The sequence below is a fragment of the Mesocricetus auratus genome, unplaced genomic scaffold (assembly GCF_017639785.1).
Source record: "Mesocricetus auratus isolate SY011 unplaced genomic scaffold, BCM_Maur_2.0 Super-Scaffold_100013, whole genome shotgun sequence".
NCBI lineage: Eukaryota > Metazoa > Chordata > Mammalia > Rodentia > Cricetidae > Mesocricetus > Mesocricetus auratus.
In genome coordinates, this window is record NW_024429196.1 from 76,197,313 (window position 1) to 76,217,114 (window position 19,802).

At 52.8% G+C, this 19,802-nt stretch overlaps 1 protein-coding gene and 1 long non-coding RNA gene across 2 annotated transcripts in view; one reads left to right on the top strand and one right to left on the bottom strand.

Moving 5' to 3' along the window:
* Positions 1 to 364: 364 nt before the first annotated feature.
* Cxcl14 (C-X-C motif chemokine ligand 14) lies at positions 365 to 7,971 on the bottom strand. Its single transcript, XM_005078387.3, has 4 exons — positions 7,680 to 7,971; positions 7,423 to 7,528; positions 4,049 to 4,162; positions 365 to 1,431 (listed from the first exon to the last, which is right to left on the bottom strand). Exons 1-4 carry the CDS (start codon positions 7,741 to 7,743, stop codon positions 1,416 to 1,418), a joined length of 300 nt encoding a protein of 99 aa, XP_005078444.2. The 5' UTR covers positions 7,744 to 7,971; the 3' UTR covers positions 365 to 1,415.
* A 107-nt stretch (positions 7,972 to 8,078) lies between these two features.
* Positions 8,079 to 19,802, top strand: part of LOC110342486 — a 55,351-nt gene continuing 43,627 nt past the window's right edge. Inside the window, exon 1 of the long non-coding RNA XR_005880988.1 lies at positions 8,079 to 8,183. This is a non-coding gene — a long non-coding RNA (uncharacterized LOC110342486). The remainder of the gene's footprint in view (positions 8,184 to 19,802) is intronic.

A 19,802-nucleotide genomic window follows, 5' to 3' on the forward strand; every position in this document is an offset into this window, starting at 1 on the left:
GGCTCCCAGCCCCCGTGGAAAGGTGGCCATCCAGCCACAGGAAGAGTGTGATAATAACGGAGACTCTCTTAATCGAGGCAGACCCCAAGCCATCTTGGACTGCTTCATCCTTGTGATTCTCCAGTCCTGCAAGCCTCTGCCTGCCTACTCCCACCAACCTGCTGCAGTGAAGTGCGCTGGGGGGAAGGGGGGCACTAAGCCTCCAGGCTTAGCCTCCTGGCTTCCAGAAGAGCAGCAGCCCCACACATTCCATAGAGACTGTTGACTTCTCTCCCACACATGTGTGCCCATCTATTTAGGAGGAGGCAAACATTTTATGTTATGTGGCTTAGAGAGAGAGAAAAAAAAACCAGAAGTCTGGAAATTTGGTAACTTCAAATATATTTTATTACTTTCTTTTTCATCTTAGAAAGGACATGAACCCTGCATGCAGCTCATGGCTCTCAGCATTTACATAGCAAAGGAACAGCCGCAGAGTGTGAGTGCGGCCTCTACTGGAGGGTGGTGTGCGCTGCAGGGCGCACAGAAGGCGGTATGTACACCGGGGAGGGCTCAAAACATCCTAACTCCTAACTCCCGGAGAGGACTGCGCCCTTTGCGCCTGCACTGGAGGGGAGTGTGCTTTCTGTTGGGCTTGAGGGAAAGAAACAAAGTTTCCCCTTGCCAATGGTTTGTGTAGCTCGGGCTGTGTGCTGTGAATCTTTCCGTTTCCTCTTTGGGTTGTTTACTCACAGTGCCAGGAACTCGCCACGCCTCAGAAGCATGGTCTACCGAAGCCGCAGAAACTTTCTTCAGGTTGGAAGAAAGACCCAGCTCCTTTAGGGATTGCTTGCAGGACCGTGATCTGGGGTGCGGGTGGGATGAAGCGTATTATGGTAACTAGACTGAGTTTCTCCAGGCACAGATGTCCAAGGACCTGCTCCCAATTGCCCTACAACAGGATCACTGAAACCCTGACCAGTTATAAGCCCAGGAGAGCCCGTGGCAGCTGTGCCGAGGTGCCGGGCCCTCTGAGCGGAAGCTTCGCAAGCCTGAACCGGAGCAATGGTGCAATGAAATGCCTCAACCAAGCTCATTGCTCCTTGCAGGCGCTTATAAAGCTCAGATGTGTGGTGACATATGGACAAATACAAAACCCCTTATTTTAAAAAGGAAAGGCTTGAGTTGCCCCCCACCCCCTTTCGGCAAAAAGCCACTGGAAATGAAGTCTGGAGCGCAGGAGAGCTGGGTCTCACATCTGGAAGCCTTTCACAGAGCTATAAAATGTAAAAAGTGACCCTGGTAAGAGGAGCTTCGTAGCAGTATATAATTTGTCTTATGCTTGTGAGAAAGAAAGGGCTTTTATTTGAATCTGCAAAGTCCTCTGCTGAAGTCTTTCAACTGGCCTGGAGTTTTTCTTCCCGAGATCGGTCACTCTACTCTTCGTAGACCCTAGGAAGAGAGGACATCGTTGTCAGCGGCTCAGGACTCTGTGCAGACCACTTACTTGTGGCTTCGTCTGTGGCCCCCCTGGGTCCAGGAGAGAGGAGATAGCTGTGAGGGTGTGATTGAAGCCAATGAGAAGACTCACACAAGGGTGGGTGTGCTCCCTCCCTCACACCTGCCATCCCAGCTCTGGGCCATGGGTCTTACTTAGCTCGCTGCTCCTCTTTCCTCGCTCTTGGCTTCCAAGTGAAATCCCCCAATCATGCGTTGAAATAAAGTGCCTTGGGCCTGGGGAGATGGTACCCAAGACCCGTCACTGCTCTGCCAGAGCACCCAAGTTCAGTTCCTGGCACCCACATCAGGTGGCTCACCAACACCTGTAACTCCAGCTCCCGGGGATCCAAAGCCCTCGTCTGGCTGCCTCGGGCACCTGCACTCACAAGACACGCGGACACACACACACCAATGAAACAGAGATGCTCCATGTAGCTGCCTCACATGACAGCCAGAGATTCTGATCTCTAAGGGTCTCTTTGCTCACTTACTGGTGCCATGGACCAGGGGGCCCAGCCCTGTTATACATCCTTGTCTTCCCTCCGCCCTGAGCTATCGAGCATGTATGTTTGTTCTCCCTCTGACTTTGAGCAGTTCTTTTATCTCCACCTATATTTATTAGGTCATTTTTAACCCTTCACAAGGGAAGGGGTAGAAAGGGAAAAGGCAGGCATGGAGGTCTCCTATTCTGGGATGCCCCAGTCTCCTGAAAAAAAAAATGGATGAATTCAGAACTGCTAGGCTTGTAATCACATAACCCCAACACTTCAGAGGTGGAGGGATCAGGATTCACGGTTCCAAGTCATCCTTTGCTTGGAGGTTGAGTTGACACTAGCCTGGGCTATGTGAGACCTTGTCTCAACAAACAAATAATATACAAACATGCAAATAGTGCCCCCGTTCCATGCCAACCCCCAATGCCTGAACTCTTGATGTAGCAAACTGGCAGAGGCCTTGTAGCAGAGAGCTCTCACAGCCTTCATGAGGGCAATTTACAAAAGTAGAAAGGTAGGGTTGTGGGGGGCTGTGGGATGCTCACAGGTGCCTCATGGTCACAGACACGGCCCAGGTGGAGGAAGTAAGGTGGGTAGAGTGTCTCCAGTAGCCTGGGCAAGACTTCCCAGCCCTCCACAAGCTAACCCTGCAGTCTCTTGATGACACAGGCCTGGACGGTGGCAGGGGGTGGGTGGGGCAGGCTCTGCTTTCGCCATGTGAACTGCATGCTCTGACCAGAACCAGGCGTCACTCCCATCAGATACGATGGGAATAGTCGCTCGCCTCGCCACTTTCTATTTCAGGCCATTGCAGATGAGGCAGTTTTGGACGGAGCAAGAGAAGATTCAGGTGCAGAAACTGACTCTGAGAGCTGGCCACAAGCCCACATGTTGGGACAGGCGGCACCAGGGACCCACACACCCCACAGGGTTCTGGCCTCTTGTCATGACTTTTCCAGGTGCTGTCCAAGCCACACCCTGTCCCCGCCTGGTCTTGGTTGCCCCCTCTTAGGACAAGGTACTGAGATCCTTGGAGGTCACCCAAGCAGGTGTCCTTTCCCAGGTTTGCTTTGCAGAGAGAACAGGTCTCAGGTGTTTGAGCAGCGGTCTGCTCCAGGACAGGCTTGTCGTCACATGGTACAAAGGCCAGACCTGGGGACCCCAAGATTAGAACTAGGAAGCCCCCTTCTGATGATGAGGAAACTGCCCACCTGGCAGAGGTGTCTGGCCCAAGGTGCTGATCTGAACTGCTGCCCCTCTGGGTAAAGTGGTCCTGATTGGTCAGGGCTGAACTCAAGCAGCCCCCAGAACCTGCCTGAGAAGGTGTCAGGGAAGAACAGGGTTTGGGGCACCTTGGTGCCCACCCAGCCACTTTCAGATCATGTGACTTAAGTAAAAAGAGCAATTAAGACCACAGCATGTAAGTTAGGGGCCGGAGGGACGGCTCAACAGTTAAAAAGCATTGGTGTTCCTGTAGAGGCCCTGACACCCACATGGAGGCTCACAGCCATTTATAACTGCAGGGTGTGTGTGTGTGTGTGTGTGTGTGTGAGAGAGAGAGAGAGAGAGAGAGAGAGAGAGAGAGAGAGAGAGAGAGAGAGAGAGAGAGAGAGAGAGAGAGAGAGAGAGAAGTCCTTTTGAAGTCCTTGGGCACCAGGCATGGAGAGTGCACACAAATGTACACACAGGCCTGGTACCCATATACAAGATTAAAAACAAGTCTTTATAGAAATACAAAGGACTATAATACGAGAGTTCGAATGAGGCAGATTTTAGCTCACTAAGGGATACACCTGCAGTGCTCATAACTGCCCAGAGAGCGTGGTGAGCTTCCCATCATCGGGGGATGGAAACGGTGTCGGAGTGTCTACTTTTGTGGGCATCACACATCAGATGAGGCTAGTAGATGAAATGGTGTATGGGTCCCTTCTTGTCCTGAAAGCCATAGCTAATAATAGCCAAGCCCTTCTGGGTGGGGCAGGCAGGGGATAGGTGGGGTGGGCAGGGCTTGGGGTAGTGAGAATGCGCAGGACAGGGGTGGGCGGGGCCTGGGCAGGTGAGAAGAGATGTTGTACCTGCGTTTCTCGTTCCAGGCGTTGTACCATTTGATGAAACGTTTGGTACTCTGCAGCTTGGGATGCAGACAGTGCTCCTGGCCCCGGTACCTGGACATACTCTTGGTGGTGATGCTGAAACGGAGCAGGACCCGTACAGATTCAGATGTCTCAGTCATAGCCTGCAGGGACCACACCAGAGCACCAAGCGGCCCCGCCCCTCCCTCAAGTTTCACGTGCTCAATCCCAGGTCAGCCTTTTAACGTTTTGTGTCTCAGCCTCCATGACGGGGTTGGGGTGGGGGCGCTTAGCCTGTACAGAGTGAGTTTCACTTTTCCCTTGGGGGCTCCTACCCCCCACAGCACCCAGCGGTCTGTGATCCCCAGCACAGGCTCTCTTGGGGACCAGTGGCTAGAGGGGTCTTCCAGTGGTTCAGAGGTAGATAGAACCCCTGCTGGAAGGTGCTAGCAACAGTACCATCCTTGGATTGAGGAACTCTACAGAGGGCTGAGACATGCCCTGGATACACCATAGTGTCTGACCCTTAACCCAGCACCCAGACCCTGTGCCGTTGTCCCTGGGCTGGACATCTGCTGATCTGGAGCAAGGGTCTTGTTGGTCTGGTAGCCCAGTTTGACGCTTGAGCGTGAGGCTGCAGTTATCTGAGCTGGGGGCAGGAAAATAAGACAGTCCTTCTCCTGGCCTCTCTCAGCCAAAGCTCCAAGTCCACGGAGCCTGCCCAGCTGTGCCGGAGAAGCAGGTCCGGTGCCGAGATTGTCAGCGGAGTCTGGATCCCTGTAAGCTGTGAGTGCCCGCTCAACAGGTACAACAGAGGGCCCTCCCTCACAGGGACACTGAAGGAGCAAAAGGTACCAGGGAGGCGGTGCCCAGCCCTTGGTGGGCGTCCAGTGACCACTGTTATTACTAATTAGTCAGGAAAGACGAGGCAGTCAGGAGGATGACGAGCTTCATGTGTGACCTCAGGCCTGGGTGGTCTGAGGTACCTTTGCCAGCCAGGGTGACCAGGGGGATGGTGGGAGTTGCAGGAAACTTCTGGGAAGGGGAAGATGTACTATGGTGGGGAATGAGGGTCCACTTGGAACATACAAAGTGGAGACCTGATTTTCTGAGGGGTCACGGATGGCTGGGGAGGTCAGGCTGTTCTCCACCTGGTCCCCAAGGAGAAGAGTGGGGGGTTCTAGAAGAGGGCAGGGTTGCTGTGAACACGAGCTCCCAGTCTGTAGGGACAGAAAACAGTCTCGCCAGCAGAATGGGGGCAGAATGCTGCTTCAGGAGCCTGTGCGACCTCATCCAAGACCAGGGATGGACATTTGATACTACCAGGTAATTGGATCCCCCTTCACTGGAGACAGGTGGATCCTTGCAGGCTCCAAGCATGGGGCCCTCCCTCTACACCTCTGCCACCCTGCAGAATTAGTGCCCATATTTCCTCCACACCCATAATGCTGCTGTTGCCCGAGGGGCAAACTCCAGTAAAAAGCCCTTTCTCCATAGGCCAGAGGGTAGACTTAATATCCCATCCCACTTCTGAAGGTCAGGGAGGGCACGGGAGAGTTCAGCTCCCCACCCCCACCCCACCAGCGCTGGCTGTTTAGAATACTGCAGTTATGCAAATCAGCAGCAGGGTGCAGAAGCTGGGATTCAAGACCCAATAGCTACCAGAAATTTTGGGTTGCAGCAACCCTGGGGTGCCAATGGTTTGGGTGAGAACTCCAAGGACATATGACACAAATTGTCCTTCAAGAAGCTGGGCTTGGGTTGACAAGATGGCTCAGTAGGTAAGTGTCCTGTCACCTAGCCTGGATCCGTGTTTGGTTCCTGGGATACACCTGGTGCAAGTTATACATATTTTTTTTTAAAGGAATCCGGGCTTTCCCATATTCCTGACTCCCTCTGATCCACACCGCCCCCAGCAGAGGTCTCTGGGTGACTCGGGGTGACCTGGAGAACTTGCCTTCAGTCTTTGTGGCACTGTTTTGGCAAAAAGTGCAAGTCCCTTGTCTGATACAAGGGGGAGGAGCCTTCAGGCTGTCAAGGATGGGGTGGAGAGGGAGGCCTAGGAAGGTGCTGGTCTCCTGAGGCCCCTCCAAATTTTCCCAAGGCTACAGGAAGCCTTCCGGTGCACTTGTGTGGCTGCAGGTTCCCTCTGCACCCGAGCTTACTCAAGGAAAGAACAAGGCTGTCTGGGGCCCAGTCTGTCTCTTTGAGCTGCCGATGCACCCTGCACTTTTTTTTCTTTTTTCTTTTTTTTTTTTTTTTTTTTTTTTTTTTTTGTCCCTGGAGGTCTGAGAGACAACTGGAAATCTCTAACTTTTCTGAACCCGGAAACTAGAAATTCTGAGGTTATGTGACGCCTGTCATGTCTCTATTAACTCTGAGCCAGTCCACACCTAAAAGGGTAGTTTCCCTTTGTCTGCCCTGCAAGAAACCCGGCAGTATGAGGAGGTTAATCTGGAAGCTCAGCTCGGGTCAGCTCGGCCCGATCTTCCCCGAACTTGAGCAAGTTGTGAGGTGCCCGGTGGGGTGTGCTCTTCCTTCACTGACACTGCCCGAAGGCCTCCGGGCGGGCGGCAAGGGCAGCGGTGGAAGGCACTTGCCCAGACTGAGAATAAAGTGTGTCCTGTTTCTGGGGGAGGGGAAGAGGGGCCAATGGTCCATGGCAAATATTTAGGAGCTGTTTTGCCAAGGGCTGCCTTCCTGGCCAAGAGCGTACTGCTGGAGAAACGGCCTGCCGTGCCGGCTTCAAGTGGTTAATTGGGAAGGCTTGAGGCGCAAGGAAACTCAGTGTTCTCTCTCTGCCCCAGTTTTAAAGACTTTGCCGGCATCCCCACCAAGCAGCTGCAGTGGTGGCATGCCACATTAACCCCAGGAGAGCATTTTCTCCAGCACTGTTCATACTCACGAACCCACAAGGAGCCCGGCTGCTGGAGGAAGAGACAGGAGTACTCTCACGATGAGATCCCAGACTCCCCAACTGTCCACCCCTGTGGCCAAACCCCTGACTGAAGAGAGGCTCTGAAAAGAAAGTTTCGACTAAAGACAAGGTTCTGTTACTTCTCTCTTCAGTAAGAGGAAGGCAGCACAGCCCGCCCGGCAGGCTGGCCCTGTGTCCTGAATGATCTTGTGTAGATGTTCCAAGTGGGCGCACCAGAACTACCTACCAGCCCACAGTAAGCTCCAGCCTGCCGTCAGTTTGAATCCTAACAAGGGCAGGCTCAGAGGGACCGGCCACAGACCCCCTTTCCAGACTGTCGAGCAATGTCCCGAGGGCTTGCCAGACAATTATAAACTGCTCCCCAGGGCCTTGGCAGAGGTAGAGAGAAAGGCGTATCGGCCCGATCCAGCCCCCGGTTGTGTCCCGCCACGGAACTCACATGACCATCTTCTCCTCGCAGTGTGGGTGCTTTGGCTTCATTTCCAGCTTCTTCACGTCGCTGTAGCGGATCTTGGGCCCCTTCCGGGAACACTTACACTTGGACCCTGCGGGAGAGCACCGCCAGGCTGCTGAGTCCCCAGAGGGGTATTCGGCTCCGCTACCGCCCTAGGTGCCCGCCGGGGACTCCCACCCCGGACCCCCGGTTCCCTAAGAGGGGACAGGACGGCGACAGAGGGCCCCCGCGGCGGCACTCACCGTCCACGCGCGAGGCGCACAGCGCCAGGAGCAGCAGGAGCAGCGCGGCCGCCAGGAGCCTCATGCTGGCCGGAGCGGCGCAGTGGGGAGCAGGGACGCGAGGAGGGAGCCGGCCTGTGCGTGCGGCGGCCGGGGGATGCCGCCCGGCTCGGTTCTCGGTGTAGTGCACGCCTCCCTGCTCCGCTCGCTCCAGCTGCGCCCGTCGGTGGGAGCTCCTGCCGTCTGTCGCGGTGCTGCGCTGCGCTTGGCGCTGGGTGCTGCGATCTCCCCACAGCCTCCCTCCGCCCACCCTGGCCTCTTTTAAATTCGCTCCTGCCCTCTCCGAGAGCGAGCTCATTAATATGCAGAACCACTCGGTGACTCACTAAGATTTCTCAATGTGGTGGGGGGAGGAGATCTCCCAGCCCGCCCTGCCGCCCGCTCCATCGCGATCACAGCGGCGCACACTCGGAGCCACGCGCGCGCACACGCACACACTTACATCCGCTACCCTCTCGCTCCATAGTAAGTCCGCCTTTACGCACTTGCACACCCAGACCTCGGTGCCGCTGCCTTGCCCTGGAGAGGCCAACCCGGGTGCACAGCTTGCGGAAGGGTGCTGGTTTTGTTTCCTGGGGATAGTTCTCAGGCCACACAGGTTTATTGTTCCAAGCCACCGAGAGTCCCAGGTCTGGCTGAGATCCTAGAGTCTTCCAACAGGTGCCTAGCGAGAGTGCCAGTAGGCCTGCCCTGCAGGGTGTGGGTCTCTGTTGGGCCAGCAGCTCAAGGCCAGGTGTAGTTAGGGGCTTGTCACAGGTTGTGTAACCTTTTAATAACTGGGTCACTGGGTGCGGCGATGGCGGTGGAGAGGGGAGGGGAGGGAACTACATAGCTCCTAGAAGGGGTCTGTGGCTTGGTGTCGTGTCTGGCTGTCGAGAACCCAGGGTACACATCACATACATTATAATAATCTCTAAAGTCAGGAGAGCTCAGTGGGCAGCTATGACTGTGGTAACCGGATGGAGGTTATCTCGGCTTGTGTGCGTTAAATCAGATGGTGGTCGGTGAAATTCTGCTCTGCCCCCCCAGCATGTGACTTTGTATTAAAAGACTTTATTTTTTCTATCTGTAAAACTGTACATTGTTGTAGTACCCGTCACAGGCACCGGCGAGGAGCACACAGTTCATACAAGGCAGTTGGCAGGGTGTGGGACACAGCGCTCAGACAGAAAGTTACTTGGGTACATATCTTATATATCACAGAGTGGGATAGCTTTCCTTCAAATTGGTACTCTAAAGCTCTTCATTTGCCAGTGCAGAAACAGGTTTAGTGAGGAAGAGACAGCCCACCCAAGGGTCTATAGCCAGGAAGCAGCTGGCTGAGCCAGCAGGGTCCCTAGATATCTGGCTGCTGAGTGGGGCTGCTCTGCTGTCTTCAGACTCCTCCATTCTGGCAGCTTTGACAGAACCAGAGCAGGTCCATGCACTTTAGGCTCAAGGAGGCCTGGCTTTGGCTCCCAGGCAAGAGCTTGCTCTGTGCTGTGTTAGCCTGGCAGCTCCCAGGGGTACAAGTATCCAGGGGGGCGGCTGGGGCTGGAGGCTATAGTTATCTGGCTGGTCAGTGTGCTGAGGCTGAGCTTTCTCTTCTCATTTGGAGAGTGCTTGTTGCCTCTAGGGGAAGCCGTGCTCCAAGAGCAAGCAGAACCCATGTCCACCATTGTGTCTGCCTTAAAGTCAGGCGGGCAGCTGGACACTGGGGTCAGCAGAGGGAATGCAAGGTGATTTTTTTTGCCATTTATGTTATTTTAAAAATTAAAATTTGCTTTTCTTCATGTACAACAGCATGGGTTTATCCTCATAAAAATAAGAAAAACAGGCAATTTTATACATTCAGAGGTCTATACCAAGGTGAAAATAGCACCATCTTCGGGGTTTGAATGCAAATGCACAGCTCAGACCCAGCTGCAAAGATAACCTGCTTTTTGTGGGCTGGTCTTGCTTTGTATAGCTCTAAAAAATGGTGTCATTTGAAACCATGTAGTATAGTGGCTAGGAGGTCTGTTTGACTTCAAATGGTCAGCCAGCATGTGGCTGTGGGCAAATGTTTCTTCTAGCCCTCAGTTTTCCTCATCTGTAAGATGGGAATGAAGCTACTTTCATTATGATGAGAGAGAAGGGCAATGATTCCTGTCTAGGGTTCGGTTGAGTGGTCCCTGACAGGAGTAACCACTCAGAAGTTTAGATTTTTGTTGTTTTTTTTGTCATTATTTTGGATAACAAATACCCGATTGTACAGACATGCCATGATTGATTTAGCTGATCACTCCCTGCTGGGCCCTTGGGCTGCTTGCCACCATGTATTATCATCAGTGGTGCCGTGTGACAAATATTCTTGCCATTGAAGCTGGAAATCTGTCTTCCAAAATTAGACCAGTTCTCAGACACAGAACCTCTGGGCCACAGAACTGCCCATTGCAAGGCTTAAATAATGACTACCATATACCTTATAAAAAGCATGCACTTCAATCCTACAAAGGGAATCTCTTAGTTACCACACTTTATCAAAAGTATATAAAGCATTTTTACTGCTGGAAATTTAGTGCTACTATATCGACTCAATAGTATGTTGAGGTCTGACAGCTCTAAAGATTATAGGTGCTGAGCTCACTTTTATATTTTTATTACATTTATGTGTGTGTGTAGACACACAAACGCCATAGCCTACGTATGGAGGTCAGAAGACAACCGATGGAAGTCAGTTCTCTCCTTGTGGGTCCCAGGGATTGAACTTGGGTTAGCAGACTTGGCCACAAATGCTTACTGCTGAACCAACTCACTGGCTTAGTGCTGAGAGTTACAGACCCTGAAGATATGGGGCAAAGTTTCTCAGCTTCTGGGGTTAGACTAGAGCCCAGCTGTGCCAGGGGTTTACCTCAGTCTGTGTACTCTGATCTTTGGTTTGTTACATGCGTACATTATGTCCTTTCTGTGTGAGTCTCTTGGAGACAGGGCATAGAAAAGGGTGATATCCCTTCTGCCACTGAGTCTGTGTGTCACATTGCATGACTGGGAAAAGGGGGAAGCTTGACCCCAAGTTGTCTCAGGGTGTGAACTTCCCACTGAGTTCAAGCTAGGGGGCTTTGAGGAGGGCCTGGAGACTCGCTTAGGTGGGCACAAAGAAGTCCTTGGCCCGATAATGCTGCCTGCCTTAAGGAGGTCTGCCCTCTGGGCAACACTTGTGCCCATCACTTAGAGGACAGTCTCGTGTGTGCGTGCATAAGCATGACCACGGCCAGCTGGTTCTGCAGGAGGGGTAGACACTGGTGTGGGGACATGGAGAGAGAAAGAGCAGAAGAGGCAGGACTCAGTGTGGAGTGTGCTAGTAAGGGTTCTCTAGAGGATCAGAAATGATAGGATGAAGCTATCATCTGTCTGTCTATCTGTCTATCTACCTATCTATCTATCTATCTATCTATCTATCTATCTATCATCTATCTATCACCTTTCTATGTATCTATGTATCTATCTATCTGTCTACCTACCTACCTACCTACCTTCCTACCTACAGGGATTTATTAGAGAGGTTCACAGGCTGTGGTCCAGCTAGTCCAGCAGTGGCTGTCTCTCAATGAAAAGTCAGCCCAAGAGTCCAGCCCACAAGGCTGGATGTCTCTCTGGTCTTCGGTGTATACCAGAATCCCAAACGAGGCTCTAATGGCAGTGAAGGAAGGCCTCAGCCATTGGGTGTCTGAACTTGCCTCGGGAGTAGGGGCAAGCAGGTAGTGAGCAAAAGCTGCTTTCTTCCACGTCCTTAATGTAGGCTGGGATGAGAGGGTGCGGCCAGGTTTAGGGAGGGTCTTCTGATCCCAAATGATCTGGATTTATGGTGGGTCTTCCTGCCTCAAATGATCCAATTAACTAAACATCCCTCCCAGGTGTGCCCAGTGACTTGTATTTTTTTAGTTAATTCCAGATGTAGTCACGTTGACAACCAAGAATAGCCATCCCAGGGGGGAAACTCCCCCAGGATTTTGCCCATCTTTTGCTTTCTATACTCAGTGAGCACCTGCTGTGGGCCAGGCTCTATGCAGGTCGTGGGGACTTAAAAGTATACCTGTTCCCAGGGGAGGTTTGACGGTGCCACCACAATTGTGGGGTAAGTATGAAAATTCCTCAGAGGTAGATGCCATGAAGAAGCTGGCTCCGTGTGATGCTATCCTAGGCAGAAGTAAGGATGGCTGACTGTATGAAGTGACCCACGGATCCTGCGGCTCACGTGAATGGGGTGCCCTTGCTCTCAGCCCTTCCCTGGCTGTCGATCTCATCCAGAGCCTTGGGTGAATGCCCCAAAGTGCTCACTAATGGCGCCCGGCGCTTGCCATCCCTCCCACTGGCCATGCTTGCGACCCTGCCTTGACTTATCTCTCTGGCATGCAATGGTCCAGCTGGCGGATCTTCGCTCGCCCACCCTCATGCCCTCAGCGCTTGCTCCTCCCGGCACCTGTCATCTTAAGTGCTCATGCCCACGCTTCAGACCCTAGCACTCCAGCAGCCCAGCGGCAGCTGCTTCCACGCCGCGATCACTTCAGGCACATCGTGTAGGACCGTGGCTGACTGTGTGGCTTTCATGCTCATTGCAGGTGTCCTGCCGGGAAGCCTCTAAGTCATCTCCATCCTGAGCGTTCTCACGTGAGCTCTGTGTGCGGCAGCAAGGTCTCCGGTGGCTTAAATGAAAATATCCCTCACCGACTCAGCTGCTTGAGTACTTGGTCCTCAGTTGGTGGCGCTGTTTTTGCAGTAGGTTTAGGAGGTGTGGCCTCGATGGAGGAAGTACGTCACTGGGGGCGGGCTTTGAGGGCAATTTCTGGCGAACGCTCTTGGCTGTGCGCGCCTGCCTTGCGAGATGAGTTCTCTGCTTCTGCCTCCAAGTCTGTGGCTTGTTGCTTCGCATCTCTGCCACGCCAGACTCTTAACCCTCGGGAGCGGTAAGCCAAGTAAACCCTTCCTTGTATAAATCGTCTTGGTCATGGTGTTTTATCACATTAGAAAAGTAACTACTACAGCCTCGCTCTGTATCCATTGGGTAAATAGGAGCATGCTGTAGACAGTAGTTTAGGGCCGTGGGCAACCTTGCTGACCGTGGGCTGTGCATAACACAAGTCTTTATTGTGGGTGTGCATGCATCGTTGGAGGAGGGAAAGGTGTGTTTGTGACAACTCAAGGTCTGGGGAAAGCCATTTCTGTCTCCAGCATTGTTTCAAAGCAGCGTGGCTGGGAGGAGGAATGGGGTATTTTCCTGGAGGTCACCGCTCTCCACCCAGGTTTTACTTTTCCACGGGCTGGGAGGTGGGCCTTGGGCACAGCTGCCTTCCAGCCCCAGGAACTAGAAGACAGGAGATCCTCTCCCACTTTATCCCAAGCTCTCACCATGACTTCCCTCAGGAGGGTCCCTCTGCTCCGATGGAACAGGAATCCTAGAATCAAGCACTAAGAGGGGTGTAGGCCTCATCTACCCTGATTGACCATAGCGGGAAATGGAGGCTTGGGAAGTAGGCTTTCACACAAGGTCAAACGGACAATAGTGTCAGCCAGGATCCTGTTTCTGTGTCCTCTCCTACCTGGTTCCATCCACAGAGTATAGGTCTGGTGGGTACTTGTGTTGGTTGGGATTTTTGTCAGATTGATACAAGCTAGGGTCATCTGGGAAGAAGGAACCTCAATTGAGAAACTGCCTCCATCAGATTGGCCTGTAGGTAAGTCTATGTGCTATCTTTTTGATTAGTGATTGATGTGGGAGGCACCCATTATGGGCGGGGCCGTCCCTGGGCTGGCAGTCCTGAGTAAGAAGGCAGGCTTAGGGAGCCATGGGGAGCAGTGCCTCTCCAGGGCCCTGCCCTCCCTTCATGATGGGCCGTGATCCGATGTGTGACCCAGCTAAGCCTTCTCCCCTACATACGGTTTTGGTTTAATCACACCATTAGAGATTAACACATACAGTACCTTCCACTCTGCGGCTCCTTCTTTGCCTGGTGGCCTGTGGGTCTCCTGCTCTGAGATGGAGGGGACAAAGGGCTGAGGCCCCCAAGGACAGATCCTGGCTTGTTCTTTGTACTGGGAATATTTAGATTTTCTGAAGAACTTAATACCTGGAGGGAATGGTTCTGGGGACAGGGAATGGTTCTGGGGACAGCCAGGTGGCTTTGGATTACATCCGATGGCATCAGAGTGGTTATTACATTCAGACGGGTAACGTTGGAGGAGCACCCAGACGTGAGAGAAGATGCTGGAAGCAAATACAACTCGTCAGGGAGCAGCATTTACTCTGCTATGTGTGTATTGGCAAATAGCCAGTCTGCTATCTTAATGCAGAGAGATGCACAAAGGATAATTTCCCGAATGGTGTTATCACAGAAACCCGGGAGTGCTGTACTCGCAAGACCGCTTAGCCACTCTTGGGTACCGGCGACAGGCGTGTGTGGCTTTGCGGCAGATGCTGCTGGAGGGGAAGAGCCCTTGGTGGACCGGGCCGCGTTGGGAGCTCAGTCCCTGTCCCCTGCCTTTGCACAGCCTGCTTCATGTGGCTGGATTTGCCTCCGTGTGTCGGGCCCTGTTTCAGGCCTCTCTTGGCGGACTTACGTACTTCATGGCGACACAGCATAAAGGCCCCGCCAAGCCGAGCCCTCTCCTCACATCCCAGTGTCTGGTAATGGCCGCCACCCGTCTGCCCTGCCACCTGCTTCCAACCACACCATGTGTTCTTTGGTTTTTTTTTGTTTATTTGTTTGTTTTTTTTTTTGAGAGCTGCTTCCCTACCTAAAGCCTTCGAGCTGCCCGTGCCCTGGGTGGGCTCTTCTAGCCCCTTGACTGTTTATTTCCGTTATCTTCTGGTTCTTCCCCTCCATGGACTGAGCATGTAATGACAAGAGCTTCTCTGTGGCTTTCTTGTTTTACTCCAGTATCCTAATAGAAGCATAGGGCCTGGCACATAGTAGGTGCCTGTTTACTGCCCTACTTGGCGCGGCATGAGCCTGGCAGAATGGGGCCTAAGAATGAGGTGGAGTAAATGCCTCCTGCAAATAGCCAGCTTTATTTGGGGCATCAGACAGTTCATACTCTAAGGGTATGCCTCAGTGTACAATCACAAGGGCTAGCCACTCGGGGCAAAACCTTGTTTTCCCGTAGAGAGGCTTAAGCAAATAGCAACAGCCAGCTGTAACGAAAGATGTGAAGCCACCTCCCTGACCCTGACCCTGACCCTGACCTTAACCCTAACCCTAACCCTGACGCTGAACCTGACCCTGACCCTACGCCTGACCCTGACCCTGACCCTACGCCTGACCCTGACCCTGATGCTGACTCTGATGCTGATCCTATCCCTGACCCTGACCCTGACGCTGACCCTGATGCTGACCCTACCCCTGACCCTGACCCTGACCCTAATCCTAATCTTAACCTTAACCCTGAAGCACAGCCCAGGAACAGCTCATGCTTCGGAGGAACACAGGTTCCGAGACCCTTGTCTTATTGACTCGGAGCTTTCTCACAAGCTCTCCGAAATCTCCACACACAGCTTCGGTCATGGCTGAGTTCCGACAGGTGCCCAGCGGAGGGAAGAACAGGTGGGCAATGAGGGCATTAATGCAACTTTCCCTTTATTGCCTTCTGGTGGGCTATGGAGCCAAACTTCCTGGTTTAGGGTCCCTTTCAACAGCCCTTTGCCTTTATTGCTGGGTGGTCAAAGGGAGGACAGCAACGATGCATAAATAATAGAGCTGCGTGAGGAGCGTTAAATGAGCCAACACCGCCTTGTCATGTGTGCGATGCATTGGCGTGATGTCACAGCGTTCAGCCTCCTCAGCTCCAGCCCGGCCCGGAGTTTGCTTGGCTGTGTGCTTTTCCCTTATATTAAATGCTTGGGGTAGTAGCACGTATGTGCCAAGGATTGTTCTGGGGGATATAAAAAACACTAACTTAATTTTTTAGAACATCTGTCTGATGTGGTTAGCCTCATTTAGAGAAGGGGAAACTGAGGCACAGGTCCCAGGGTTGAGATTCAGATCTGTCCCTGGAGTCCTGCTCTGTGACGCTTCCCAGGTCCTGCCCTCTTCGGCAGGTCCTGATGCTGACACATGCTGAGCACTTTCCCTCCAGGGAGCTCCAGAGCTCCCATCCACCCGGGCTGCCGGAGTCAGCAAGAAAGAAGGCAAGATGCCCACGTGCTTCTTGGAGAAATGATCCGTTGCTTATCAGAGATTCAAACTGAATTGTGTTTTGACTGGTAACTGGTACCCTATATCCTGTACCAGGGGGTGGTGATGTGGCATGGGCCACCCGTCTTTGGAGAGGACTCTTGTATCTCTGGGGTCTGGCTGGGCAGGGGTGGGGGAGGAGGGGCAGGCATGCTGTGAACTGTCTGGTAGGCACAGTTGGCATTGGTGATGCTATGGAGCTGGGCAGCCAGGCCGAAGGGGTTGGCATGCAAGAGAGGCGTGCTGGGGTGGGTAACACTGCAGGGGTGTTCTGAGGTGGTGAGAGTGAAGGGCACTCTTGGATTATGCTGGAACACTGAATGTAGAGTGGGAATCATGGGGGAAGGGACCGAGTAAGGCTGACTATGGAGAGTATCCCCTGCTGGGCAAGGCGGGGTGGGGGGGCAGTGCCGTGAAGTCCCAGCTTCAGTCCTGACATCCAGGACCCCACAGAGAATTCCAGGCAGGGGGGCTGGGTTCTCCTCACAAGCGCTGTAGGAAGAACTCTGGCTGTTGTGTGATGGGAAGCTGGCAGGAGGGGGTTGGGAGGCAAGAGATATCTTGCTGACAGCTTAACAGTTGGTCTCCTTTTTCTTGGAATTCTTGGCCCTTTCTTGAAAACTACAATGCAGACATGGAAACTTATTAAGAGCGAGGCATTTGTGACGTTGGTTCTTTTTGGTTAAGGCTCTTCTGCCTGGAATGTCTACCTCTAGAGCCAGGAGCCTAGTGGGAGAGAGGAAATGGCTGGTTTTGGGGTGAGGGATGGTGACAATTTGCATTGAAATCGGCTTTTGAAAAAACAGAAAGAAATGAGGAAAACATCCGGGCATGCTGGTCACACCTTTAATAGCAGCACTCAGGAGGCAGAAGCAGGTGAATCTCTGTGAGCTCAAGGCTAGCCTGGTCTACACACCAAGTTCCTGGACAGCCAAAGCTATGAGGAGAAACCCTGCCTCGAAAAACCAAGATAAATAAATAAATATAAAAGAAATGAGAAAGAAAAAAAAAAGGACTCAGCTTTTGGCTGTTCAGGTGGGAAGGTGTGTTGAGTGTTTACCTGCCAGGTGAACGTGAGCCTTGACTAATCTCAGGTGAAGAAAACCCAGGCTGCCATTCTGTGTCTTAATGGCTATTCACTGCTTCTGACACCACCAGGTTCTCAACAGTGAGCGATTTAAGGCCATAAAAGAATTGTCATAAACAGCTCCTGGGAGCCCAGAGCATGGTCCAGATTTTATGCGCATAATGGAATCATATCAAAAGCAAGAGGGCGGCAAGAAATCATAAATCCTCAAAGTGCAGAATCTGTCTGTTGTGACATTTGTACTGAAGGGAAACCAGATGTGGATGCCGGGAGCCCGGAAGGAGGGAGGATGCTGAGCAGGGGCCCCTCTGCAAAGGTGCGAGTCCCTACTTGAAGTTGGCTCAGGCTGTGGCCTGCCTGCCTCAGCTGGACACTCAGGGTGAGAGGGGAAAGGTGGAAGCTCAGGTCACTTGTGTTGGACTGACAGGCGTTTCACACACTTCTGCGTCTTGCCTTCGAAGGCTCAACACTTTGCACAACTCTTGAAAGCTTGTTTAGAGACCGAGTATGTTTATCCCGGACAGGAATGAAAAGCAGCGAAGGCATGTAGAACCCCACTGGAAGTGGGCAAGAACCATGCTAGACTAGGCTGCCATTCTTCCCTGGGATAGGAATGGATTGTGTTGGGCTGCAAGGCTGCAAGCCAGGAGAGCTCACTGGAGGACTCAGGGAGAGGGTTCCCGGGCCAGCGGCCTGGAATGATAGCCTGGGTTCTAGTTACAGGCTCAGGAGAGTATCCCTGAGCAGGTAGTTGTGACTGGCTTTTGAGGACAGGTGGTAAACCCGTAGAGGAGGGTGAGCGAGAGTAGCCTCCGGGCGGAGCAGTGGAGGCAGGAGCTAGAAGCTAGACAGGGTCATGACCAGGAGATCTGCAGAGGAGCAAGGGCAGGTGGGCAACAAGGGGGTCTCGGCAAGAGTCTCGAGTGCTGGTACCCGGAGCAAATACTTCATTGTACTGAAAAATTGGACTCAGTGCTTGAGGCCATTGCAACTCCTACTACTCAAACCAACAGACAGGAAGCAAACAAGCCAAAGCCAGCACAAAACAAAACAGGGAGACAAACCCCGAACCAAGCCAATCTCACCACTCTGGAGCCAGTACAACAACCTGGAAGAAAGGGCACCGTGGGACCTCCTGTCCCTCCAGGATCCGGCCCAGGCTGCCCGTGTACGAAGGGAAGTTTGGTAATTACAATCTGACGTCACCATCCCCCTCTACCCATCATTCTCTGGTGGGTATCCCTTCACAGGATCTCCTACCTCTGTTTAATTCCTGCTCGAAATGCCAGAGAGGCCTAAGAGGACCCTGGGGTAAGATGCAGGCTTGGTGAGGGTAAGTGTGAACCTTATCTTAGTGCTCAGTTTCTCTAGTTAGGAAGCTGATGGGGACATCCTTCTGTGTGCTGTGAATTACGTTTCTCTTATTGGCTGGTGAATAAATGGTGATTGGTCAGTAGCCAGGCGGGGAGTATGGGTGGAGCCACCAGACTAGGAGAATGCTGGGAGGAGGAAGGAGAGAGGAGCCACCAGGGGGACGCCATGCAGCCACCGGGATGATAGGACCCCTGGGCATTCTCTGGTAAGCCAAGACTACACTGAGATACATAGATGAATAGAAATGGGTTAGTAATTAAGAGAGAGCTAGCCAGTAAGAAGCCTGAGCCATTGGCCAAGCAGTTTATAATTACTGTAAGCCTCTGTGTGTTTATTTGGGACTAAAGGGCTGCGGGACTAGGCGGGACAGAAACCAAGTCTGCCGGAAGCCCCCAGAGCTCACTCCCCACCTCCCTCAGCCACGTGCCGCCTCCAGTGTGGAAACAAGTGAACTGTATCGAGGGCCCTGTCAGGCACCTGGGCTGACCATAGCCACTGAGGCTGTGGGCTCTGTTCACTGGGGAATTTCCCAAACACTGTTGCACAGAAGGTCCAGGGTTTTGAAGTATCCACTAACCACAACTTGGCTTCTGTAACTTAGATAACATCACATCTCTGGGTCTTGCCACAGCTGCCCATTTTCAGTGTTTTGGGTGGTGGCTATAGTCTTGTCTCAAGCACTTTGAAGTTTGGATGTCTCATGGGTTGTACATGTGGAAGATTTTTACAGATGTCTTTGCAACCCCGTCTTTTGTATATCTTGATGCTGACCATCTTCCAGGTTATCCTTTATCGGAGCAGAGCAGGGGCTGCTTTTCCAAAGACGCCCGAAGAGTTGGCACTTGGAATGTTTCCACTGGGGGAACAGTACCATCTAATACTTTGCAGTTTCAGGGGAAGGGCAGGTTCCTAGCAGGAGCATCCCACATGACCCGCCTCTCTGCTCTCCTCCTCCCCTCACTGTGCAAACACCCCAGCCCTCTGGAAAGTTGCAGGGCTGCAGGTGGATGAGGTGGGGGAGGGAGGAGGAACCCTTCTCACCCCATCTCTGTCTGCAGGACCTGACTCTGGCAGGCAGCCTGTGGGTGCTGGGGAGTGTTGCATGGTCCCCGAGTGTCATTCATTACTTTGTGTCTGGGCTTATAAAACAGTTTGGGGACACCAAGAACATACCACATCCCCCTTGCTAAATCTCTTGTTTGTAGATCTTTAGTTTTTAAACGAAGGCACCTGGTTCATTTAAATTCATGACTTCGAAATGGCTGAGGGCTGAGCATTGGAGAACAGAGACCTGAGGGACTGTAAAGCTTGAGCATAGCCAGGGCTGCTGCTGGCCCGATCCTCCCCACCACCTGGGCCCAGCCTGCGCCGCTCCCTCCCATGATGGAGGCTTCCCAGGAAAGAAGGCAGCGGCCTGTCTGTGCGGGACTTCAG

Bases quoted from the DNA above. Each gene is read 5' to 3' on its own strand.
- Cxcl14 (XM_005078387.3), bottom strand. From the start codon at position 7,743: ATGAGGCTCCTGGCGGCCGCGCTGCTCCTGCTGCTCCTGGCGCTGTGC. The intron at 7,529-7,679 runs GTGAGTGCCGCC...GCTCTCCCGCAG, and splicing joins GTGCGCCTCGCGCGTGGACG to GGTCCAAGTGTAAGTGTTCC. The intron at 4,163-7,422 runs GTGAGTTCCGTG...GCTCCGTTTCAG, and splicing joins TGCGAGGAGAAGATGGTCAT to CATCACCACCAAGAGTATGT.